Consider the following 26371-nt stretch of genomic DNA (forward strand, 5'->3'; position numbering starts at 1 on the left):
TGCAGCCATCCAAGACACTGGAGTATCTCGGTGTTCATTTCAACATGAAGTAAAGCAGGATGTTCCTATCGGAGATCTGCATGCAGAAACTTATGTCGCAGGTGTGACTATTGACAGAAATAATATGCCCGATGGTGTGGTCTTATCTACAAGGGCTCAGGTTGATGGCAGTCACCATAGATGTGGTGCATGTGTCCTCTTCAGCGCACACTGCTTGTATGTTGGAGGCCGCAGTCCCAGGACTACTCAATACAGCTTCAGTTACCGGTGGAGATCGACATCCAACTGCTGTGGTGGTTGTAAGCGAATCATCTAAGGAAGGGCGTTCCCCTACGAACCCCAGACTGACTAGTACTCACAACAAATGCAAGCCTCAGAGTTGGGGAGGGGCTCACTGTCAGGAGTTGACTGTGCAGGGGAGCTAGAGTACAGAGGAGTCTCTCTGGGGCATCAATTGGCTGGAAGCCCGTGCTGTTCGGTTGGTATGCTTGTGATTCATCGATTGCTTGCAGGGTCAAACGGTCCAAATGATGTTGGGCAATGCGACAGCAGTGGCTTACATCAATTGCCAGGGAGGAACCAAGAGCCAGCAAGTGTTGCAGGGAATAGCCCAACTCAGGGAATGGGCAGAAGTACATCTTCAGGAGATCTCAGCCTTGCACATTGCTGGAAAAGACAATGTATGAGCCTTCTTTCTCAGCACACAGAGTCTGGATCCTGGAGAATGGGCATTGTCAAACGAAGCATTCTAGCTCATAGTGGGCCACTGGGGCCTCCCGTTTCTAGACTTGCCGGTGACATCATACAGCGCATGGTTACTCGCTTCTTCAGTCGCAGGAGAGATCTGAAGTCTTTGGGTAACAATGCCCTTGTGCAGGAGTGGCCAGAAGGCAAGCTTCTATATGCCTTTTCCCTGTGGCCCATGTTGAGCAGAATGATTCAGAGGATTGAGAGAGACACGGGGGTTGGTGCTTCTGGTGGCACCAGATTGGCCCAGGAGGCTGTGGTTATGCAGATCTGCGGAGGCTCCTGGTGGACTCTCCTCTATGATTACCCGTCCACAGGGATCTTCTATAGCAGGGGCCTATTCTTTACAAAGATCTGACTCAATTTTGTTTTATGGTATGACCCTTGAGAGGGTTCGGTTGCTGAAGCACGGATATTCCACTGTTGTGATTCTATCTTACTTCAAGGGTGAAAGTTCTCCACTTCCTAGGCCTATGTTCGGGTTTATCGCATCCTCATTTGGTCAAGACCCCAGTTATTTTGGATTTTTTGCAGGATGGGTTGATTAAGGGCTTGTCCCTTAATTCCTTGAAGGTACAGATGGTGGCTTTTGCCTGTTTCCGAAGTCAGGTGAATGGTGAGTCCTTGTCGGCCCACCCGGATGTGGCCTGGTTCTTGAAAGGAGTGAAGTATTTTCGTTCCCCCTTGCATTTGCCGGTGCCCTCGTGGAATCTTAATCTGGTTCTGGATTTTCTGGCAGGTCCAACCTTTTGACCACTGCATAGCCTCTAATTGAAGTTACTTATCACGAGGTCTGTGTTCTGCACGTACAGTTTCCGAAATGCAGGCTCTTTCTTGCCGGGAACTGTTCCTGTGAGTGACTCCGGGGGTGGTCCAGCTGCAAACTGTTCCATCTTTTTTGCCGAAGGTGGCCTTGGATTTTCACTTGAATCAATCGGTTTCCCTACCGATACTGGACAGGGAGAGAGATGTGGATGAATATCGCCTGTTACAGTCCTTGGCTGTCAAGAGGCATATCTTGAGCTATTCGGAGGTTTCTGAACCCCTCAGGAAGATGGACTGGCTGTTTATACTCCACAGTGGGGGTATACACAGTGAGCCAGGATCGTGGTCTACAATAGCCCACTAGATTAAGGAAGTTATCGCACATACTCAATGACTTCCTTTTAGAAACCAAACCAGACATCTGTGCAACCACAGAAACCCGGTTAAAACCCACAGACACAGTGTTAATAAATCAGCTCCCCATTCAAACTTATGACCCCCTCTCAATTCCCAGACTCAAAAAAAAGAGGAGGAGGACTGCTCCTAGCAGCAAAAAAAGGGCTAGGCCTAACCCTATATCTCTCAAATGCTACAACCAATCCGGAATTCGCCTTTTTTAAATCAAAGTTCCTTCAAATCGGCCTAATCTACGCTCCGCCAGGAATTCTTGAATCCGACCCGTCTCCTGTTATCGAACTCATCGCGAAACACCTCATCGCGGACAAACCAGCCATCCTGACGGGAGACTTTAATCTGCACGTGGACGCCCAGCCACCCTCCGCGAACCGCAAAACCCCACCCGCCACTTCCAGCCATACGGGATTCAGACAAATCGTCAACAGCCCAACCCATAAAGCGGGCCACACTTCAGACCTCATTTTCATAAATGAGGGCATCTCGCTTCCTGCCAACCCAATATGCTCTCCAGTCCCAGGGTCAGATCACCAGATCATCTTCCACGGTCCTAGAGATTAAGGAACACACTCCCCAGGCAGCCCCTATAACCCCGGTAACATTCAGGAAACCTTGTTCCAGAGAACTCCTTAGCACGCAGCTCCCCAACGAATTAGTTCAACTCAACCTTTCTGACGCCAACACTGCGACCTCGTCTTGGATCAACATCACCAACAAAGTAGCTGAACGAACTTGCCCAACGACCACTAAAACACTTCTTCCGGAGAGGGACAACAGGAATCCTTGGTTTACACCTGAACTGAAGTCCCTCAAACAGGACCTTAGAAGCAAGGAACATAGGTGGTGTAAAAACCCCTCCGCGACAACCCTAGCTGCCTTCAAATCATGCCTAAATGTCTACAGGAATGTCATCAACAGAACAAAGAAAGAATTCTTCTCAAAAAAGATCCATCACTTCATCTTCGATTCCAGAGCACTGTTCTCTTGCGTATTAGCCCTCACTAAACTGTCCATACCTCTCATTCCAGACGACCAAGCCACCAGTAAAGCCAATGAATTGGCCGACTACTTTGAGAGAAAATTCTCCATTCTTATTGTGCCCCTCATGGCGCCCATACCTCCTCCGTCCTCCTCCTCCACCTGTCATCAACGAAACACATCTCTAGTCTCCTTCGAATTGATGTCTTCTCTAGAAATAGAAAACATCCTTAAGAAACTTAAACCATCTTCACACCCATCAGACCACATACCATCCAACTTGCTCTTTACCATTTCGAATATCATTGCCAAGCCATTAGCAGATGTCATAAACTGCTCCCTAGCTCAAGGTCATGTTCCAGACCAACTCAAGCTTGCAATGCTTAAACCTCTTTTTAAAAAACCCAACCTTTCACCATCAGACCCAGCCAACTTCCGCCCCATAGCGAATTTGCTGATGATTGCCAAACTCATGGAAAAAGTCGTAAACAAACAACTATCTGAATACCTGGAAGAAAATGATATTCTCGCCCCAACACAATTTGGCTTCCGCAAGGCACTAAACATGGGAACTTTACTATCTTCTCTCTCATCCTCCTAAACTTGGAAAAAGGACAACCATACCTACTCGCTCTTCTGGATCTATCCGCAGCTTTCGACACCGTGAACCATACGATCTTATTACAGCGACTAGCAGACATTGGCATCAAAGGATCTGCATTCAACTGATTCAAATCCTTCCTTGAAAACAGGTTTTACAAGGTGAGGATCAACAATAAAGAATCACACCCAGTCAGATCCAACATGGGAGTCCTCCAAGGATCATCTCTTTCACCCACTCTATTCAACATCTACCTCCTCCCGCTCTGCCATTTACATACTAACCTAAAGTTAACTCACTTCCTATATGCGGACGACATCCAGATCCTCATCCCTATCACTGAGTCTCTTCACAAAACCTGGTCCCATTGGAATAACTGTCTTCTAGCAATCAACCGACTTCTCACTAGCCTCAACCTGGTCCTCAATACCAACAAGACCGAGATCCTACTAATAGCTCATGACAACAACAACATTCTTCTCAACTACTCAAGTTCTTCCCAACTAGCCAAAACATCAATTAATCATTCATCACATGTGAGAGGCCTGGGGGTTCTGCTCGACAACCAACTTAACCTGAAAAAATTCGTAAATAACACCACCAAAGAATGCTTTTTCAAATTGCAGGTACTAAGAAAACTAAAACCACTCCTACACCTCCGAGACTTCCGCTTGGTACTACAATCTATCATCCTATCTAAAGTGGATTACTGCAACTCCCTCCTTCTGGGTCTACCCGCCAACACAATTAAACCACTATGGATGGTCCAGAACGCTACGGCCAGGATTCTCACAAACGCCAACAAAAGGGAACATATCACCCCCATCCTTCAGAACCTTCACTGGTTACCAATCAAATTCAGGATTCTCTTTAAAGCCCTCATGATGATCCACAAGGCCTTGCATAATATCTCCCCCCTCAATCTAACCTTCCAACTACGGCCGCACATCTCAAACAGACCCATCAGAAGAGCATACAAGGATACACTTTATACCCCACCTGCTAAAACCTGTTTAAGGAAACACGCCCTCTCCACAGCTGGTCCTCCCCTTTGGAACTCGCTCCCGCCGGACCTCCACCAAGAACCCTGCCCTCTGGTTTTCAAAAAGAAACTGAAAACATGGTTCTTCTGCCAGGCCTTTTCGGAGAGATAATTCCTCGCACTAAGGCTCCCCTGGTCTATGTCCAACTATAGACCAGATTTGCGACTCTAAGCCCTCTTATCTATACCGGCACTCCATATATCCCCCAGATCTTTGACTTCTCCGGGAGACAAAGATTACATTAATTCCTTAACCTAGCCGCGGACTTTCACACAGCTACAAGTCACGTAGTCCCTCTATGAATCCTCTTAAGTTTAATGTCTTATTGCACTTTGTGGACTTCTTCCCTCTTAACTTGCCCACATGCATAGTTAGTTCTCTCCTGTTACCCTTCAGTTACGCCTCCTTTCCTGTCATGATGACTTTCTCCTAAAGATTATTTGGAAGTTTCATCAGGCATAGCCCTAGGTTTTCTATTTTATTATTATTATTATTATCTTATTATTATTTTTTTATTATTATTATATTATAGTGTATTTCTAATGTTCCGCATGTTCATTGTACCACATGTTTCATTGTATCCGCCCTTCGGCGACAGTTCAGTTTCATGTAAACCGGTGCAATATGTATCCTATACAGGAACATCGGTATATAAAAGTAAAAAATAAATAAATAAAATTATCATGGTTGTGTATGTGGATGCAGAGCAGCTATTGCCTAGTCAGATTAGGGCTCATTCCACTAGGGCTCAGGCAGGGTATTGGGCAGAGATTAGACTGTTGTCTTCTGTAAAGATTTGCCGAGCTGCACTGTGGTCCTCCTTACATATTTTTCTAGGTATTACCGCTTGGATGTGCAGGCCCTGGAGTATGCAGCTTTCGAGTGTGTGATTGTTGATCGGACCGCAGGCTGCCTCCCGCCCTGTTCTAGAGTAGCTTTGGTACATACCACTGGTTGTGGATTAACCTCTCTGAATGCTAAGAAAAGAGAAATTATTACTTACCTGGTAATTTTCCTTTTCTTTAATGAAGACAGGTTAATCCACATTCCCACCCTGGGCTGCCGGGTGGTGGTTTTATTGACCTCCTATGTGGTTGCATGTTTGGGGATTTCTGGTAAGTGTCAGATTCAGTCCCTAGATTAGTGATGTTACACTTCTTGTCTGAGCTCAGTGTTTTCCTGTTAAGTGAGTGCTTGAATGGATGTCTGTTAATAGTTATGAGTACGTATTTTTATAGTTGTCCACAGTTGGCTTTTGCAGAGAATACTGTTGGGCTGATGTCAGTGCAGGGGTATATATACCATGACTTCAGCTTTGCTCATCTCTATCTGCTGGTCGAGGTGCATTAACCCACTGGTTGTGGATTAACCTGTCTTCATTAAAGAAAAGGAAATTATCAGGTAAGTAGTAATTTCTCCATGTCCTTCTGTGTATAATGTAGTGAGGGATAAATTTCAATATTTATTGTATTTATGCAGTTTTGTATATCCACCTGTTGACATACTGTAAATACACAAGTTTGCATGATTTAATACATAAGAAATAAAATAATTGAAAATACCATTTATATTAGCTTTATTTGGTCCTCTGGACTGTTTGTTTGGGCTTGAGACATCCCTTTTTCGCTAGTTAGTTGGGCTAGTTTTGGGCTATAACGTCTCTTACTTTGGGCTACAAACCCCACTTAAAACCTGGCAACACTGGAATTCACTGGGAAACCGGAAGCAGTGATAGCTTGCAGGGAGCATGCACGGCATTATTAGTCGGCGAGAGACTGGAAGCAGTTCTTGGATTCCAGCTGGCTCTCACTGGCAGGCTGCCTGTGATGTTTCCGTGTTGGTGCACATCCTCTGAGTACTGCCCATCCACCCTTGCTTCTACCCCGTCTAGAGCTGAATGTGAAGCAAAGATAAAAAAAAAAAAATCATGGTTCCTTGTTGGTGACAGCGTGATGAAAAACCCGCTGCAGGAAAAAAAAAAGCCTGCTTCTAATTTATAAAGTATCCCAATTTAGCAGACCTCCTACTTGGTACCACAGTTCACGAGTACTGTTCTATGCATGCCTTGCAACTGTACCGGCTTCTAGTCACAACTTACATGTATGTTCTGTGGATGGTCAGTCTCTGATCTAGTTCTGGAATTGCCGTCAGAGAGACCTGCCATCTTTTGTTTTTTCTCTACTGCAACCTCCCTGTTTTGCTTTTAACTCTGTTTTCACTCTTGTATTTAAAATGCAAATCTAAAAGTAGTCAAATTGTACAGTTTTTGCTTAAGCCCAGTCTGCCCTGTGCTCAAAGTGTTAACTTAACTTCCCTGTCTGAAGTGATGTAACTGTCTATTTGGAGTTGTATCAACTGTTGATGGTTGGTTATATTTGCCATGGTCAAGCTGAGTGTTATGATATGACAAGCGCTTTTGCATATAATGGTAGTAATCGTAGGTATCACTGTGTATGATGAGTATTGCCCATTGGGAGATTGTGAAAGTTACTTGTATCATGAATGGGCCAAATGGATGAACATGAATTCCTTGTTTGTTTCAGTTGGTTACCTGAAGAACATAAAGAGGTTTATGAAGAAAATGTCTGTGTTTCCAAAAATCATATTGAGAGCTGAGGTAGAAGATTACTTGAGGAATACCATCTTTAAAAATAAAGAGGTGTGTATTAGCTGTATAGTAGTAGGCAGTGCACAGTTTGCTTTGAACAGTGGTAGGCATAGATTGCCTTTGGCATTAGTTTTAGTGGTGGGTGTTTGTCCGGTTAAGAGATATTGGGTTGCTCTACATCTCTTAGCCTAAAAAAGGAAGAAACATTATAGCAAGAGTTTTATAAAACTATTCATTCCCTGTACGTACCCGGATCAGTCCAGACTCCTGGGTTTATTCATCCCTGCCAGCAGATGGAGACAGAGAAAAGCCTCGCTGACACTGCTTGATAAGCCCTGGTGCCACCTGCAGTAGAGCAGTATTTCTCTGTCTCCAGCAGATGGCTGGTGCATAAACCTTGCTTCGTTATCTCAAGGTTACTAATGATTTCAGGTGGTCGGATCATCTTTTTGTTTTATGGAGCAGATCGAAGAAAGGTGTCCATGCCTCCAAGGCCACCATTGGCAGGTGGCTTAAGGATGCTATTGGGTCAGTGTATACTCTCAAGGGCCGTCAAGTTCCTGAGGGTTTACGGACTCAGGCGGCTTCGTGAGCGGAGGCTCAGTTGGTGTCTCCGCAGGAGATTTGCAGGGCGGCGACTTGAAAATCTCACTTTTGCGAGGCATTACGGATTTGGATTTGGGAAATTTGGATTCCCGTTTTTTTGGTGAAAGTGTCTTGCGAGCGGGACTCTGCAAGTCCCACCCTCTATAGGAAGCTTTGGTACACCCCAGGAGTCTGCACTGATCCGGGTACATACAGGGAAAAGAAAATTGGTTCTTACCTACTAATTTTCGTTCCTGTAGTTCCAACGGATCAGTCCAGAACCCACCCGGGTTGGAGGGGGGAGAGTCTTCCACTCAGCTATAATCCTTTACAGCATGCTTCTGTTCTTAGTTTGTTCATACATTACAAGTTTTTTACAAGCTTTTAAGCAATTTTTGGCATATAATGTTTTTTTGGCTTGGGTACAGATTAATATTGCTTTACTGCAGGTGGCACCAGGGATTATCAAGCAGTGTCAGCGAGGCTTTTCTCTGTCTCCATCTGCTGGCAGGGATGAATAAACCCAGGAGTCTGGACTGAACCGTTGGTACTACAGGAACGAAAATTAGCAGGTAAGAACCAATTTTCTTTTGGCTGAGTACCTGCCCCAGTACCTCTTTGAAAGAGTCCTCTGTGATCCTGCTAGCCAGAGTGCTGCTGTCACAGTGGTTTGCATTGTAACTGACTCTTGCTGACCTGTGGAACACCAAAAAACATACTTTACTTTCATGTATCAGTTTATAATATTAATTCCCCTTTGAGTTAGTCCTGGCAGAGTTAAGGATCCAACGTGAATTTTCTACTAGGAAAACATCTGCTTGTTAGCATTATTATTATTTTTTTTGCTTTATATTTATTCAGTTTTAAATAATCACATAATTAAATTTGCATAGAAAACAAATATCTTCCTTCCAGGAAAAAAGAGAACAAAGTAATATAAAAATTATCACAGCAGACCACAATTATAGTATTATAAGGGGAAGAAGAGACTTACAGGAGAAAATAAAGGAATCTTAATTAGGAAAACTGTCTTAGCATGAAACCTGCAGACATATGCTGCATGCCCTAATTAACAAATGCTGTCTGGAGACTAGAGAACAGAAAACTTTTCATAGAACGTACAAAACTTTGTAATTGCTCAGGAAGAAAGAATCATTGTGATATTTAACTAAACCTTTGCAGGTATATAGCACAAATGAAAAGTGGCTCCCAAAGCAAAAAGTTCTTGACCCAATGACGGAAAACTTTTCCTTCTTTCCTGAGTTTCACCGGACAAGTTAGGAACAATTCTGATTTTTAAACCCATAAACTGCGCGTTCAAGTTTCTGAAGTAACTCTTCATAACTAAACTAAGATCATGTTCAGAAAAAAAGTAACCAGTTAAGTAACCCCATTCTTTTATGAGGCAGGATTGGACATTGTTTAAAGAAGAAATATCTTCCTCCACTTTAGAGATTTTACACAAAATTTCCTGTTGGTAAGTTTCACAAACCACAAAATGGGAGTCCAATCTAGTTGATAGGGAATCCACCTTAGCTGAACGTGAAATGCCAGCAAGCCCAATACTGGCCACCAGATCCCAGAGAGCATCAAGAATTACCACTACCGGCGTAGGGGGAATCAAATTCGCAAGGTGATTTACTTCAGTTTGTCAATCTGACCTACCACATCTTCCAGGTTCACCGTGACTAGTTAATTTCATCTGAATTGTCACCCCTGAAACTGTCTCTGGAACAGGTATTTCCCCAACATCCTCTTCAGTAAACACCGAAGCAAATAATGTGTTTAGCCTTCCCCTCAATAGCCTTATGTTCCTTAAGTGCCCCTTCAACCCCTCGATCATCTAATGGTCCAACCAACTCCCTTGCAGGCTTTCTGCTTTGGATATATTTTAAAAGGTTTTTATTATGAGTTTTTGCCTCTGTCCAACTTCTTTTCAAACCCTCTCTTAGCCTGTCTTACATTTAATTTGCCAGTGCTTATATTTCATCCTGTTTTCTTCTGATGTATCCTCCTTCCAGTTTTTTAATGAAGATCTTTTGGTTAAAATAGCCTCTTTCATTTCACTTTCTGGCCATGCTGGCAATCGTTTGACCTTCCTTCCACCTTTCTTAATGTGTGCAATACATCTAGACTATGCTTCTAAGATGGTATTTTTTAACAATGTCCATTCCTGTTGCACACTCTTAACCTTTGTAACTGCACCTTTCAGGTTTGTTTGTTTTTTCAAACTTTTTTTTCTCATTTTATCAAAGTTTCCCTTTTGAAGGTTTAGTGCTAGAGCTGTGGATGTATTTACTGTCCCCCTTCCAGTCATTAATTCAAATTTTATCATATTATTTATTTAACACTTTTCTATACCGACCTTCATGGTAGAGGACCATATCAGATCGGTTTACATCGAATTGGGGAACTGAACCATAAACTGTAACCAAAAACCATAGTTTGAGCAGGAAGAACAAAGTTACATTCAACAGGGAAAGTAAACTTGGAAGCATAGATTGCTGGGAAGAAAGAAAGGCTTAAGAATGTATGATCACTATTGCCAAGTGGCCCCATCGCTGTTACCTCTCTTACCAAATCCTGCACTCCACTGAGAATTAGATCTAAAATTGCTCCCTCCCTCATCGATTCCTAAACCAGTTGTAACATAAAACTGTCGTTTATTCCATCCAAGAATGTTATCTCTCTAGCATGTTACACTTACCCAATCAATACTGGGGTAATTGAAATCGCCCATTATTACTACACTATCAATTTGGTTAGCTTCCCTAATTTTTCTTAGCATTTCACTGTCCATTTCATCATTTTGGACAGGTGGATGGTAGTATACTGCTATCGCTAAACTCTTCCCCAACACACAAGGGATTTGTACCCATAAAGATTTGAATGTGCATTTATTCTCTTGCAGGATCTTTATCCTATTGGACTCCATGCCATCCCAGACATAAAGTTGCTGAGAGCATTCTATAACTGAAAATCCCTCCAAGCAATAGACTATCATCCAGGACTACTTGGAGTTAAAGGGAATAATTAAAAAAAAAAAAAAAAAAAAAAAAAAGTGGGTGGTCTGGTGGTTAGAGCACCAGGGCAGCCAGGGTTCCCACAGTCACACCTTGTGTCCTTCTGCAGGTCATTTCTCCTTACAGTGTCTCTGGTATGAAATAATTAAAAAAAAACTCAGAGAAAGGAATGGCAGATCAAACAAGGTTCAGTCTGAAAACGGATCTTGACTCTCCTTCAGGGTTTTATTGCACTGCAGGTGTAAGCCTTATTTGATTTTTTTATATCCTGCTTTTCAGCTCTTCAAAGCAAATATTATTCAGGTAGTATAATTATTTCTCTATCCCCAAAGGGCTCACAATCTAAGTTTGTACCTGAGGCAATGGAGGGTAAAGTGATTTGCCCAGGGTCACAAGGAGTGGCAGTGGTATCTGAACCCTGATTCGTAGCCTGCTGCTCTAACCACTGTGCTTCTCCTCCACTTATAAGTTGAGAAGGCAGTAATGATCCAGGTCAGCTGAATCATGGATAGGAATCCTAGTTCAGAACCAAGGAGTATAGATCTAGGCAGAGGGCCAGAGCTGGCCATGTAACATTGCAGAAATCCTGGCTTCTAGCTCAAAAAAAGGCAGCCTAAGCAGTAGAGGTTGAGGTAACACCTTTAGCTAATGAGAAGAAGTAGGTCTCAAAGTACCTGGTAAGTGAGTAAGATTTGGTCTGGATAGAGTCCCCCTGCAGGAGCGAGCAGTAGCCACATGGCCAGCACCTTCACCATACAGACAAATGTTTTGAACTGACACTCTTGAGACCCTGAAATGTAAGGATCAGCAAACATGGCCTTTGCCCTACTGGGGGCAGGTAGTGCATTTCCATGAGTGGATTTCAGACCAGCCAGAAGAAGTGACTAGATGAACAAGTTCTTCAGCCGAAAAAGGAAAGCTGTAACCAGGGAAATTCAAATTTCCTGGTAGAACCAGGACTGGCATGTATATCTCCCGAAAACCTGTGCATTTCCTGGACTGAGTTCTGAAGGTGCAAACGGGTGCTCCTTTACACTAGTCAGAGGATTCCTCCCTAGAAGATCCCCTTCTTGACTGTTGAGAGCCAGACTACATAGTGAAGAAATGTAATATCAGGGGGTTACTGCCTTTGGTGATGTGAAGGTAGATTACGCAGCAGATCTTATAGTTTGGAGCTTTGCAAAGTCAGTTCACGGAGAAGACTATTTCCGGTTGAGTGATCCATTCTTTTAATTTTGTCCTTCCACCAAAGGAGATTAGGATGAAGGCATAACTCGCAATCTCACAGAGGGAAGAGACTGGCTCTGGCTTGTTACAAGAGACACAAGCAGGGAAGCTCTGTCCCTACTCTCTCAGATTTAGACACTTTCTCCCAAAGACTCAAAATCCAAAGCCCTCCACTGTGGGAGGACTCCTTGACTCAGAAGTGAGCTGTTGTGTCCGTTGGTGCCCGATGCCCTCTCTCCACCCTCCTTACCTCTCTGGTGCCTCCCTCTCCGACTGCGGGAAGATTGACTGCCACGGCATTCTTCTACCGCAAGTCTTCGGGCATTCCCGGACCGGCTCAACGCTGCTATCCGCCATGTTCCTGGAGGCCTAGGGGTGCGCGCGCGGCGCGTCCCCAACTGAAGTACCGGCTATGGCGCGAACCTCAAGGGCATTCCCCGAAGATGACGTCACCTGCGACGGATATTTAAGGTTTCAGTATTTGCTAACACATCGAGTTAGCAAGGATTGACAACAGACTCGCTTTGTCTTTCTAAGCAACTCTTCCTCCTCGGACTTACCAGAGGTACCCTCTCCTCTAGGGCCTCGCTCTCTACTTTGTTTTTCAGATGCAGTCTGGAACCAGTGCTCGCTCCTCGAGGGCACTTGTTCCCAGACTTGCTTCATATACTCTTCTGCCTGGAAGTCATCACTACCAACTATACCAGCTACATCAGTGAGTTACCATCGTTCTCTCTGAGCTTTCTCTGGAACCAGGTACTCGCTCCTCGAGGGCCTATACATTCCAGTGCCTGGGCTTTATTGGGACATTGTGTGAGTGTTACCATCTGCATACCCTGCCTACTCACTATATCTCAGTTTCTCTACAGCTCAGCCTCCAGGGATCGCTGTTCCAGTATCTGAGGGACTACAGCCCAGCCGGGCTTTCCAGCTCACTACTGCCATCTCTGGTAGTTCAATATATTGTTTAATAAAAGAACTAGTGTGTATCTGTCTCCAAACTCTGAGCCTGACCTGTGGTCCCTTTCGGGATCTTCCCCCGGGGGCGTGGTCATCTGCCACCGGCCCAAGGATCCACCCACAACTATAACAGAGACTGCTAACTCCTTAGCAAATTCTGAACATGAGCTTAGTTTGAAGAGATCTGGCACCTCTTTCTCTCTTTGTAGGATAGCATCTCTTTGAGACTTGTTTAAGTCCTTAGTGCTTTTGATAAATTTAAAGGAAAGGGTATCTCTGAATCCAAATCACCCTTTGTTTTGGAGGGTAGTGCTTCACTCCTGTTGCAATTGGGCATTTCTCATTTAAAAGAGTAAGAAAGTTAGGCGATGTAGCAGGGATGAGGATGACCACTACAAGTCCATTGTAGGCTACCTTTGAGATATTTGTAGGTGACCATTTTATTCTCAGATAAATCTTTGATCTATTATTGTGTCTTGTTAAATCCCAATGAGTTCTAAGGCATCACTTTCAGGAGTAATCGAGGAAAGGAGCATGTTGGCCCACTCCAGCAAGAGCTTTTAGGTCTCAGTGACCCCACTTAATGATGTGGATGGATTCCTCATAGGCAGAATCAGAATTTGTCCTTCCAAAAGATAATGGCAGGGCAGTGCCCTTGCCCCCATTACATCCCTGGTCTAAGTACTTCAGTGGAGGGTGCAGGCAAAGAGTGTTGCGCTGGTGGTGGACCCTTGGCCCGAGGTGGGGTTGATGCTACTTGTAGGGCAAGCCCTACGGGTCCCCACTGTCAGGAGGCGGAGCAGACTAGGAGACGGAGGCCAACTGGAGCTTCGCCAATACCAGCCCTCGTTCCCCGCAGTTTGAGCTCTTGGGTGCTGGCGCTGGCTGGTCTTAGGCGGGCCTCCGTATGATGACTCCCAGTAGGTGGAAAGCAAGGGTTCGCCAGGGACCAGCAGATGTATCAGAGGACTGAGGACTGTCCGGACGAGGCAGGGATCCAGAGACCTGGACGCTGACAGGAACAGGGCAAGGCAGTAGGCGTCCAGGTAGCAATAGGCCGAAGCCTGAAAGGCCAAGTTCGAGGGATACCGTAGACAAGATCAAGGCAAGCTGGAGTCGGGGCAGGCGGCTGAGCAAGCAAGGTACCAGGAAGCAGAGCAAGGGTCAAAGCCAAAGGATCAGTCCAAGCGTAATCCAACGAAGCAGGGGTCAAAGCCAGAAGATCAGTCCAAGTGTAGTCCAATGAAGCAGGGGTCAAAGCCAGAAGATCAGTCCAAGGGAACAAGAAGGAGACCAATGAGCAATCAGGAACAGGAACGGAGTCAGGAGCAAGGAACCAGGAACGATGGGCAATGAGCACACGAGCAATAGTGGAGAGCTGTTGCCAAGGCTGGGAACAAGTGGCTAGGCCCTGCCTTAAATACTAAGGCCCAGTGATGTCATCATCCAGGGCCGGGGGCTATTTTCCTGCTGCGGCCCCTTTAAAAGGGCAGGAGTTGCGCGCCTAAGCCGGGGCCCAGAGGAGGCAGGATGGCGGCGTCTCTCCGTGGCCCGCGCAGGGAGGAACCGCAGAGGAGTTGGAAGCGGCAGAGGAGGCTGCAGGCACTTGAGGACGGAGGTGGCTGCCCGCCGCCACAAGCGAAGATGATCTGAGACTGGCAGCTGGGTTCCCGGGGTGAGGTAGGCCCGGACGTGGGCCTACTGCTGACGGGACGCGTAACAAAGTGCTTCAAGTGCTATTGTGTCTTTTTTCCGCCTGGGCTGCATATCCCTCTTGTCTGGATTGGTCTGGCAGAGGCGATAAGGAATGTGAAATTAGGTTCTTGCCTGATAATTTGCTTTTCTTGAGTCCTTTCAAACTAGTTCAGGGCCCTTCCAAAGACATCATAGAAGCAAGGACTCCTATTCAGCTAAGGTCAGAAATCTAACAGCGAGTACTTTCATGCCCATGCTGAAGGTAATAGGCCTAACTGAGAGTTGGTTGTAAGGATTCTTATTTCTGGAGCAATAACCATGGAGTGAAGTTTTCTGGCTGTATCAAGTTTTGGTTATGATAAGAACATAAGAAATTGTCATGCTGGGTCAGACCAAGGGTCCATCAAGCCCAGCATCCTGTTTCCAACAGAGGCCAAACCAGATCACAAGAACCTGGCAAGTACCCAAACACTAAGAAGATCCTATGCTACTGATGCCAGTATTAGCTGAGGTCATTCCTTAAGTCACCTTGATTAATAGCCGTTAATGGACTTCTCCTCCAAGAACTTATCCAAACCTTTTTTAAACCCAGGTACACTAACCGCACTAACCACATCCTCTGGCAACCAATTCCAGAGCTTAATTGTACGTTGAGTGAAAAAGAATTTTCTCCGATTGGTCTTAAATGTGCTACTTGCTGATGATTTGTAAGCCAAAAACAGCAGCACCAGATCTTTAAAGGGGACATTAAGTCAGCTTTGAGCTTTTTCTCTTTCTCCATCTGCTGGCAGGAAGACATAACCCACTTATCTGGACTGGTTTGGCAGGAATGAAGAAAAGGAAATTATTAAGTAAGAACCTAATTTCACATCATTTTTTCTTTCTGATGTATGTAGCATAATAATTTAATGTATACATCTTGCATTTCACTTGAAGTAATTATCTATATTTTAGAACTTTATTGTAAGTAAACCTGATTTATTTTTAAATTTGCAAGAAAAATCTTTGTGTGAATGGCAGACATGCTATCACAGAGAGGCCTTATTTAATTTTAAAAAGAAAATAATTAACTTTTAAAGCTTCATATTTAAATGTCTAAACTCTTTTGTGCCATTTGATTGCTGACAAAATAACAGATAAGCTGGGCAATTTGCATAAGAATGCTCATTATTAGTATGGTCTCATCAAGGTGCTAAGGATTATCAGGAATGCCAAGGAATAAAAATCAGTATGAAAACATCTGATTTGATTATGTGCAGAGAAGTGTAATTCAAAAGCAACTGACATATCTTAATTGAATTTTTTTTTTCAGCTTTTAGCTTCTGTGGGAATGCAAGAAGCGGAAAGAAAGTTTGAAAATTTATTAAGTCAGCTGTCACACCCTCCAGCTTTTACAACTGTCAGAGTTAATACCCTGTTGGCCCCTGTGGAGCAAGTGAAACAGCTACTGGTAGAGGAGATACATAAGGTTTGCCTAAATATTTTGTAAAATAGTCTTAAGAAACAGAAGTAGGCTTGATTTTCTTAAGAGTTTTCAAATCACCATAGCAAAAATGCTGGGACCTGCTTTTGTAGCACAGAACAGCAGATGTCATCACCCTGAAATTGGAAGGTTGTTAGCTCAAGCCTTGAGAGTACTTGTCAGTGAAATTGTTGGGAATGGGAAGAAAAGTGAAAAATTCAATACTAGTCACATTTTTCCAAAAGCACAATTTGGTTATGTGTACACATAGTGGATCTGAACAGAGGTCACCTTTACTCTTTGGTTAATCACAGATCCTGGGTGGTATCTGGTTCCCAAGAACCAAAACATTTGTTGTGGAAATCTTTCAACTGGAAAATGGTGCAGAAAACTATTTCCTTATCTCTGTAAAATGTCCTTACTACTGCCTAGAAAATGCTAAAGAGAGGAGACACTGGTTTTAGGGGAATAATGTATTGAAAACATTAGGTTTCTATAGGAGCCAGCACTGGTATTCTTTGGAGAGAGATGCTATAAAATAAATGTAGGCTGTCATTTTTCTCTGAACACAAGCAGGATGGCAGTCCTCACACATTGGTGTTGCGTCCGTCGGTCGCAGACGGCTGCGACCGCTCTGCCTCACCTCTCTTCTACCCTTTTCCTCCTCCCTGGCAAGGATGGCTGCCTCCGGTGCTGATTGCCGAAACCCTCGGCGTCTCCGACACAAAATGGGCGTCCCTGTCCACCATGCTTCTTCCTGAGGCCTCCTAGGCGCGCGCACGCCACCTACGCCTTTGAATACGTCATGGTGGGAACTTCGGGGTCGTCCTCACCTCATGATGTCAGTACCTCCGGGTATTTAAACCTCCGCTCCGCTCTAGCCCAATGAGTTAGCAAGAATTTCAGTTTTGCTACTCTGACCGCTTCTAAGCTGCTCGCTTGGATTCCTCACTACCCTCCGGGGTAACTCGCTTCTACAGAAGCTCTGGGTACCTGCTTCTCGGGGGCCTCTCGCTTCTATCTGCCCTTCGGGGTTCTACTACCTAACCTAAGGACACCTGCTCCTCGGGGGTCCTATCTACTTCTACCAGGATTCCTCGGTACTCTTAGGTATTCGCTCCTCGAGGGCCTATCCTGCACAGGGTATCCTGCACCTTGGACCTTAGGTCCCCCTTTCCATTCTGCCACCAAGGAAGTTACTAGCACTGCCTCTCTGTGAGTATCGCTACGCTCCAGCTCTCCTTATTCCACCCTTCAGGTTCGGCTTATCCCGCGCTGCGGAACACTACCCAACCTTGCTACATCCGGGTGAGACCATCATCTATAGAGACTGTCTGAGCTTACTGTGATATCGCTGGTCTACAGTACTATCCCTTCCTTGAAGCAAGATTCAACTTACATCAGTTCAATAAAGCTTTCTTTCCTCACTGTCTGCTTACTAGAGTCTAGCCTATCGTTGTGGTTCCCCATGAGGCCCCTCCCTGTGGGAGGAGTCATCACCACTTTGACCAAGAGTCCACAATATGCCACAAACCCAACAATGGGTGACGACATGGGATGGAGCCCGGTACGAAAAATTTATGTCAAAGTTGCTAGAACTTTGATTGAGCCTCATTGAGCAAGCTCTGCATGCATTATACCACGCATCCACATGGGGTCCCCTTCAATCTCTTCTTTTCCATGGAGCCTATTGTTTCATGGTTGGGTGAGAGCCTCACTTTACCAACTTTTTGGCCTACTTTTCAATTTCTAAATTTTTCTTGCAATTCTTTTTTGGGCCTTGTGCAGTCAACGTGGGGTCTCCCTAGTTCTCCTGTTAATGTCCTAGAAAGGTTTTTTGATATTTATTGGTAACTTTATTTTCGTTGTTGATGCCCCTGGGGGAGCAGTATGCTTGGTGCTTACTGGCCATCAATGGCTGCCACCATCAGTTTTGATCTCATGTCCCTATTATGTCATGATGGCATGTCCACGTCTAGTTTTATGCGATGCCCAGGTGTACGAGGACCATGTCTATCACGGACCACTATGATAGATGTGTTCTCTGCCTTGGGGCATTGCATGACGGGGGTTGCAGCAAATGTGCCAAGATAATCCCGAAGGGAAGTAAAGTCTGACTTGATAATACGGAGCGCCTCTTCGGGCTGGGGAGACGGATCCATCAGCATCGAGGGACCTTGGAGCCGCACCGATGGACCCAGAGCATTCAAAATTGGCAAGGTTGTCAGTTTCATCTAGGTCATCAACTGAAAGGCACGCCGACCGGCCATCATCAGGTTCCTCCAGGTCGAGGGCTTCAGGTTCCCTGGTACAGAGAAGGGCGACCAAAATGATAAGAGAATGGAACAGCTCCCTTATGAGTAAAGACTAAAGAGGTTAGGACTTTTCAGCTTGGAGAAGAGACGGCTGAGGGGGGATATGATAGAGGTGTTTAAAATCATGAGAGGTCTAGAATGTGTAGATGTGAATCGGTTAGTTAGTCTTTCAGATAATAGAAAGACTAGGGGGCACTCCATGAAGTTAGCATGTGGCACATTTAAAACTAATCGGAGAAAGTTCTTCTTCACTCAACGCACAATTAAACTGGAATTTGTTGCCAGAGGATATGGTTAGTGCAGTTAGTATAGCTGTGTTTAAAAAAGGATTGGATGAGTTCTTGGAGGAGAAGTCCATTACTTGCTATTGATTAAGATGACTTGGAAAATGGCCATTGCTATTACTGGCAACGGTAACATGAAATAGACTTAGTTTTTGGGTACTTGCCAGGTTCTTATGGCCTGGATTGGCCACTGTTGGAAACAGGATGCTGGGTTTGATGGACCCTTGGTCTGACCCAGTATGGCATGTTTTTATGTTCTTATGTCCTTGACCTCGGCACTGGGGAAGAACCGTGCCGAGCATCAAGGGAAGCCGAAGAAGTATCAGCATTTGTCCCCATCAGTGCATGGTGCCGAGCATGGGGATGCACCAATTCATGCTGTGATGCCTCCAAAATGACTACGCGGCGAGGAGCGCCATCCACCATCAATGTCAGGGATATGCCATGGATTCCATCAGTCCTGATGCCAACCACCAATCCTTATCTTGATTCCAAAAAGGAGCTGGTTACACCTCCTGCATCCCAGCCTGCCTTGGCATCGGCGATGTTCGAGGAGGAATTGGAGAAGCATGTGCAGCTGTCCATTGAGAAGGCAATGCATGGCCTCTGTGTGCAGCACTGATGACACTGGCACGTTGCCCCTCAAGCCGCTGCTGGAATCCCTGCACTCGCTTATTGGCGTGTTATTGACCCAGGTGATGTCAGTTCCTAGGGCGACATCAATGCTCTGTGGGGCACTGCTGCCAACTCCTGCCATTCCGGTCATCATAGCCGGGTCCCCCTAGAACGGCAAAAACAACTGGGGTCTGTGATCCCACATCTTGCACTACTGGACGGGCAGGCCACCTAGGGCCCCATACCCAGTTGATAACAGTGGAATGAGGGCATGTATGACCCCCTGGGGGACATCCGTGGTCTCTGACTATGATTTTGATGGGCTTCCTTCAGATCCATCTCCTCCAGAGGAGCAAAGAATCTTGCTTTCTCAGGGTTTGTCTGGTTGGTGGCGGAAGCCATCCCCTTTCAGTTAATGACAGAAGAGGATACCAGGCACAAAATGCTCGATATCCTCCAGTTTCTGGAGCATTCCAGTGCATGAGAGGCTTGTGGAGTTACTGTTTAGCATGTGGAAACACCCCCTTCACAGTGCCTCTGTGAACAGAAGGCAGACGCGGTCTATCTCGTCAAGAAGGCTCTCGGCTTTGACAAGTGTCAGCTGCCTCACCAATCATTGGCTGTCTAATCTGCTTTCAAGAAGGCCAAGCGTTCTCTGACCCATTCCTTGCCACAGATGGGGAAAGCCAGTGGAATCATTGAATTTGGATGCGCTAATTCAGAAGTGGCCGCTGAAAAGTTGTCTTTATGTGTTTCTGCTTTGGCCCTTGGTAGGCATGATTTTGCAGAAGATCTTCAAGCATTGGAGACTGGTGATTTTGGTGGGCTTGATTAGCCAAGTCATCCTGGTATGCAGATCTAGTAAGAATGCTGATGACAATCCAATGGTATTACCACAGTCTAGAGAGTTGCTATGCAAGGGTTTGATGGTACCCCAAGAGCCATCTCAGTTTTGTCTTATGGCCAGGCCCTTGAAAGTGTTCGCTTAGTCAAGGAGTGGTGATTACTCTCATACATGCCAAAAAAGTTTCTATGTCCTTGGCGTATGGAAGAATTTGGAAAGTATTTGAAGTCTGGTGTACGAGTAAGGGACTGTTGACCAAAAGAGCCTTGCTGCCTTCGATTTTGGAATTCCTACAGAAGGGTTTCAATAAGGTCTTAGCCCTGAACTCCTGAAAGTGCCAATGGTGACTGTTGCTCGTTACAGAGGTGGTTTGGGGAGGGGGGTGAGTCTGTGGCTGGGCATATCTTGGTTCCTTTGTAGTGTAAAGCATATTCAGCCCAAGAGATCTAGTTCCTGCCTGGAATCTGAATCTGGTGTTGAGATACCTTACCGGTCAGCCATTTGAACCAATGAGGAAGGCTTCAATTAAAATTCTTACTCGGTGTTTTTGGTGGCAATTTGTTCAGGCGTATTTCAGAGATTCAAGTTCTGTCTTGTAGGTAGCCCTTTCTGGGCATTTCAGACAAGGTGGTATACATTCCTTCCTTTCCAAGGTGGTTTTGGCATTTTATCTGAATCAGATGGTTTGTTTGTCACTTTTTCAGAGGGCTGTATGTGGAGACAAATATTGTTTGTTACAACATTTGAATGTGAAAAGAATTTTGTTGCAGTACTTGAAGGTGACTAATGAATTTAGGAAGTCAGATTATCTGTTTGTCCTTTTCAGTGATTCCAGAAAGGTGAAGCAGCGTCCAAAGCTCACTAGCCCAATGGATTAAGGAAACTATAGGCATTGCCTGTGTAGTCAAGGAGTTGCCTTTTCCTGAGAGACTGAGGACTTGCTTGACTTGAGCAAAGATGGCATCTTGGACAGAGTTCTGTTTGGTGTCACTGGTAGACATTTGCAAGGTGGCAACTTGGTTGTCATTGCATTCCCTTTCAAAACATTATTGTCTTGACATCTGGGCCAAGGAATAAGCAGCATTTGGCTCAAGGATGCTGAGTGCGGGGTTGGCAGTCTCACCCATATGAGTAGCAGCATGGGTACATTCCATGTGTAAGGACTGGCCTGACTGGATTGTGAGGAAGGAGAAATTTACTCTTACCATATAATTTCCTTTCCTTGAATCCAGCCAGACCAGCCCAGAAACCTCCTGGACTGCCAATGATTAATCTGCTCTTTCTGTGGAGTGGTTGTGATTTTAGTGGCTCATGCTGGAAAAATGTGTTGGTCAGTATCAGTGCTGGTGGAGCCATGGACTTCTTTGCTCAGTTGAGTGATCTGCTCAGATTCCTATCTTTTTCTATGTTATATTTCTTCTTGATTGTTCCCTGGAAACTCTTTTTGTTTCTTTGGTAGGGCAGTATGGTCTGATTTCTTTCTTAGTTTGTTACATAGAATACTGGCAAGCTGAGCACAGCACAAGACCCTATAAGAAGTGATGTCAGGAAACTTTTTATTCTTTGTCTCCATCTGTTGGTAGGGAAACATAACCCATCGTTCTGGACTGGTCTGGCTGGACTCAAGGAAAGGAAATTATCTGGTAAGAGTAAATGTCTCTATTCTTTTCTCTTTTCTAAGTTTATTGGATCTAGTCCATTGTGTTGGAGTGCATGTTTTGGATCACAAATATATGGTACTGTAGATTTGTGCAAGAACTTTGGTTCCAAATTACAGATAAAAATACATGTTATCATTAACACTAACACTTCCCTCACTCCCCCTGTTTGTTTGATTGGTTATTGGGGCTACACTGGTGTGGGGTTTTTTAAAGTAATTTTTATTCTGCAAGGATGCATATTACAACAAACAGCAAGAGGTATCACAGACAAAATTATATCTTTATTGTAGCACAAATATGCAGTAAAATATATAGAAAATAACGCTATAAGATCATCTTACAATATGAAAACCCACAGTTTTACACTTTAAATGCAGTGCAACCTAACAACAGCATAACACTAACATACCAAACATCCCACACAATCACTTTTACCAGGCCACACAGTACCAAATATCCATCCAAATAGGCATCAACAACCTCACAACACTCCACTCCACAAATAAACCATACTCACCACATACAAACATCCCTGCCTCACACCGTCCGTTGGAGGAATAAAAGGCTGGAACTGACATCAAGGTAACAGTAAAATACCAGCAGGTATCTGTCAATAGTTCATTAAATCTTATTTGATAGAGATTTACTCCAGTTCCACAGAATATTACAGATCAGCCAAACTTTGCTGAATATCTGATGGTAACTGAGTAAAAAATACATTCCATTCTGCAACATAGGAATATGGTATTCTTTGTTTAGATAACTACACATCTAACCTCTCAATTTGCATAAATGCAGACATTTTAGTTTGCCACAGGGTAATCTGTTTAACCCCTGGAAATAGCTTTGACAGTTGCCCTTAAAGAGTTTATTAAAGAGAGTCCCCTGCTTGTGAATGACTGACTGTGGCATGTCACAGTTCACCAGTTGTTTGCTCCCTGTCTTTTGTCTTTACCTGCTTACCTTCTCTTTTGCCCTTCAGTAAGAATGGTGTATACAATGTGACTTATCTATCAGGTCTGAAGCTTGGGCCTGTGAAGGGAAAAATGTCTTTGTTTACCTACATGTTTGGAGGCTGCTACTAATGGAAAATTTCAGATGCAGAATTTGCTGTGAAACAAAGGAAAACCTTGAGCTGGTCAGTCAGTTTGACTGATTTCAAGTTTTGGGGCATTTGAAGCATACTACACAGCTGAAAAGTTCTCTCTGAACTGAGTATTTGGTAGCACAACTTCAAGCTAACACCTGACTTCCCACAAATGTGCATTTGTGTTTTTGAACAGCAATTTGATGGGCTTAATGTTCCAGTCCTTCAGCACCCTAGACTGCTGGATGTTTTACTGATCCCAGTTATCGGTCCCAGGTTTGTAATTTTTTCCACTTCCAGTAAGTAATTTGATTTTCTTCATCCTATTGGGCATCTAGAATCTCTCATGCTATTGCAATGTGTGTGATGAAGAGTGGTGGTGTGAACCTACCACACAGCTCAGTAGCATGCTCGGACAACGATATGCATCCATCAGTCAGGAACTTTCCTCCACTCAAGAGATGCAGGCAGCTTGGAAGAGACCTGCAGATCGTGAGAGAAGAAAGATCACCAGAGACTTTTTCTAAAACCCATTCCCTGTACGTACCCGGATCAGTCCAGACTCCTGGGTTTGGCCCCCCCCCCTCTAGCAGATGGAAACAGAAGTTTACAAGCAAAAACTCTGCCTATATCTAGGCTGGTGCCACCTACAGTCCGGCAGTATTCTTCTGTCTCCTAGCAGGTGGAGAGGGTGCCAAACCTACAGTCTGTGCTGAGGCCTAGATTTTGGTGGTAGATAGTGTAAAAAAAAAAAAAAAAAAGAAAGATCAGCAAGAGAAGGAAGAAAACAGATTAGGGCTCGGACCGCAGAGGCTTGCCTGCTGGTCACCGAGCCTGCCTCCCAGAGGGTAGCGAGATCCTGAGGGGACCATCCCCTCTGGTTGAGGCTGCTGACACGTGGGGGAGCTCCACTTCCAGCGTCCATCAGTGCTGGGGGTGACACCAGGGTGCCCGGTTCACTCCCCCCAGCTGGGCCCAGACCTGCTTTGCCGGTAACTGTGTCTGTGTGTGGGAAAAAGAACTACGCTGACTGTTCTTTTGTTTGTGCCTCGTCTCTCCTGTTCCTCGTAGGGGGGTGGGGAGGTGGAGCACCGCCGTCGCCGGGAAGGAGTGGTTTTTTCTTTTTGTTTCCTCATTTTTTCTTGTTCGGCTCTTCTCGTCGGGGCTGCGATGCCGCGGAGGGCTGCATGTGGTGCCTGCGGGTCCGCGGTAACGCGGCTGTCGGGACAGCCTTTGCTCTGCGTGCGTTTCCGGTGGGAAGGGAGGGTCCACTGTGCCGGTAGGGACCCGGGGAAGCAGGCAGTTGCGCGCCGGACCCGAGGCTGGCAGGCCGGCGATTAGTGCCAGGCCGGCTTCGGGGAAGCCGGGTCCGGGTGCCATTTTGTTTTCCTCGCCGGTGGTTTCGGCGGGAATGGTGGCCATTTTAGTACCGCGGGAAACCGCGGCAGGTGCAATGCTGGCATGTGAGGGGGAGGATGACCCTCCGCCGAGGTTATCCCCGCAGCGGGGGGTTCCCAAGGGGGACAGTCTCACTACTGCCATTGGGCCCTTGCCTCTACATCTCTCTGAGGGGGAGGACGAGGAGGATACGGACTCGGACTCTTCATTTGGGTCCCCGTTCGTGCTCCTAATGCATAAGGCTTTCAAGGCCCGTCGTCGGGCCAAGAAGAGGGCATTGGAGACCCCCACTCTGGACTCGGGGCCTCGGGCAGAGAAAAGATCCAAAACAGGTCTGGGGTCAGAGGGCCAGAGTAGGGCCTGACCACTCTGGCCCTCGGCTCCCAGGGGGGGGACCTTGAATCGACCACGGATACGGATGAGCCAGAGGAGCCGTCTGGGGATCCCGAGCTCCCGTCCCAGCCTCCGCGGGGGGTTGATGCGGACGGAGAACAGGGGACCTCGGGATCCCGAGGGTCCCATGCTACCGAGGGGCATGACCCGAAGGTCATTCGATTGTTTAGGAAGGATGAGCTGGGGCCTCTTATCCCAGAAATTCTGGGGGAATTAGGGATCCAGGTGCCGCAGGAGGAGTCACGGCTCGGAGTAATGGACCCGGTCGTTTTGGGACTCAGAGGTCCTCCTTCAGCCTTCCCATTGCATTTTTCTGCCTCTGACTTAGTGTTTAAGGAGTGGGATACTCCGGATTTGGGGCTGAAGTTGGCAAAAGCGATGGAGTTGGCAAAAGCGATGGATAAGCTTTATCCCTTACCGGAGGACGCCCTGGAGATGTTGCGCATGCCGAAGATAGACTGGCAGTAGCGGCGGTCACGAAGAAGACCACCATTCCGGTCACCGGAGGTACTGCTCTTAAGGATTTGCAGGACAGGAAGCTGGAGGTGCAGCTGAAAAAGATCTTCGAAGTCTCAGCGTTAGGAATTCATGCGGCGATTTGTAGTAATTTTTCCCTTCGGGCAGGTCTCCGCTGGGCACAGCAACTCTTGGCCAATGAGTCTCTGTCGCCAGAAGAAGCACGCCAAGCGGGACGCTTGGAAGCGGAGATCGCTTATAGTGTGGATGCTTTTTATGATCTTCTTCGCACTTCGGCCAGAACGATGGTTTCGGCGGTGGCCGTGCGGAGGCTGTTGTGGCTACGACATTGGTTGGCGGACGTGACTTCTAAAGCCCGGCTAGGCTCCTTGCCCTTCCGGGGGAAACTGTTATTTGGCAAAGAATTGGAAGATTTGATTGAGTCCCTGGGGGAGAATAAGGTTCACCGTTTACCGGAAGACAGACCGCGGTCTAGGGGGGCTGCCCCTACCCGGTCGTGGTTTCGCAGTGGTTGCCGGCCTCGAGGCTCCCGGGGATCAGTTTCTTCTTTTCGTCACAGTGCCCAGCGCCAACAATCTTATTCACAGTCCTTTTGCGGGCGCTGTTTCGGTCATTCGGGCGCCGGTCAGACTGTGCAGGGGGGCAAGCCTGCACAATGATGGGCGGCTGGTCCATTCCTCCGTTCCCAGAATTGGGGGGCGTCTCAGCCGATTTTACGAGGAATGGACCAGGATCACATCGGACTATCGGGTTCTAGATGTGATAAAACACGGTTACGAGAGAGATTTTTCACGCCAGCCGTTCCCGTTTTTTCTGGTATCCCCTTGCAGGTTCTCAGCGAAGCGCCGGGTAGTACGGTCCACCCTGGCTCGCCTCAGGGAGCTCGGCGCAATAGTTCCCGTTCCGGACAACGAGCTTCGCAGGGGCCGGTATTCCATTTACTTCGTGGTACCAAAGAAGGAAGGAATGTTTTGGCCTATCCTGGACCTGAAGGGGGTCAACAAATGTCTGCGGGTTCCTCGATTTCGAATGCAAACTTTACGTTCCGTGCTCGCTTCCATGCGTCAGGGAGAGTTTCTGGCCTCCCTGGACCTCACGGAGGCGTATCTCCACATCGGCATTCGAGCGGAGCATCAACAGTTTCTTTGGTTTGCAGTACTGGGGCAGTATTTTCAATTCCAGGCGCTCC

General features: G+C 46.0%; 1 protein-coding gene across 8 annotated transcripts in view; it reads left to right on the forward strand.

Moving 5' to 3' along the window:
• The window catches only part of NSUN6 (NOP2/Sun RNA methyltransferase 6), a 154750-nt gene that overhangs the window by 51107 nt on the left and 77272 nt on the right, over window positions 1-26371 (forward strand). For 4 of the 8 annotated variants that reach the window (XM_029588741.1, XM_029588738.1, XM_029588737.1 and 1 more), the window contains exons 2-5: window positions 7092-7207; window positions 15959-16114; window positions 21750-21809; window positions 23111-23190. In XM_029588741.1, coding sequence (XP_029444601.1) covers window positions 7121-7207; window positions 15959-16114; window positions 21750-21809; window positions 23111-23190 — 383 coding nt within the window. In that variant the 5' untranslated portion in view covers window positions 7092-7120. Of the gene's footprint in view, window positions 1-7091; window positions 7208-8259; window positions 8314-15958; window positions 16115-21749; window positions 21810-23110; window positions 23191-26371 lie in introns of those variants that run through there. The other 4 variants (XM_029588743.1, XM_029588742.1, XM_029588736.1 and 1 more) reach the window with 4 other exon arrangements.

The sequence above is a fragment of the Rhinatrema bivittatum genome, chromosome 2 (genome assembly GCF_901001135.1).
Source record: "Rhinatrema bivittatum chromosome 2, aRhiBiv1.1, whole genome shotgun sequence".
NCBI lineage: Eukaryota > Metazoa > Chordata > Amphibia > Gymnophiona > Rhinatrematidae > Rhinatrema > Rhinatrema bivittatum.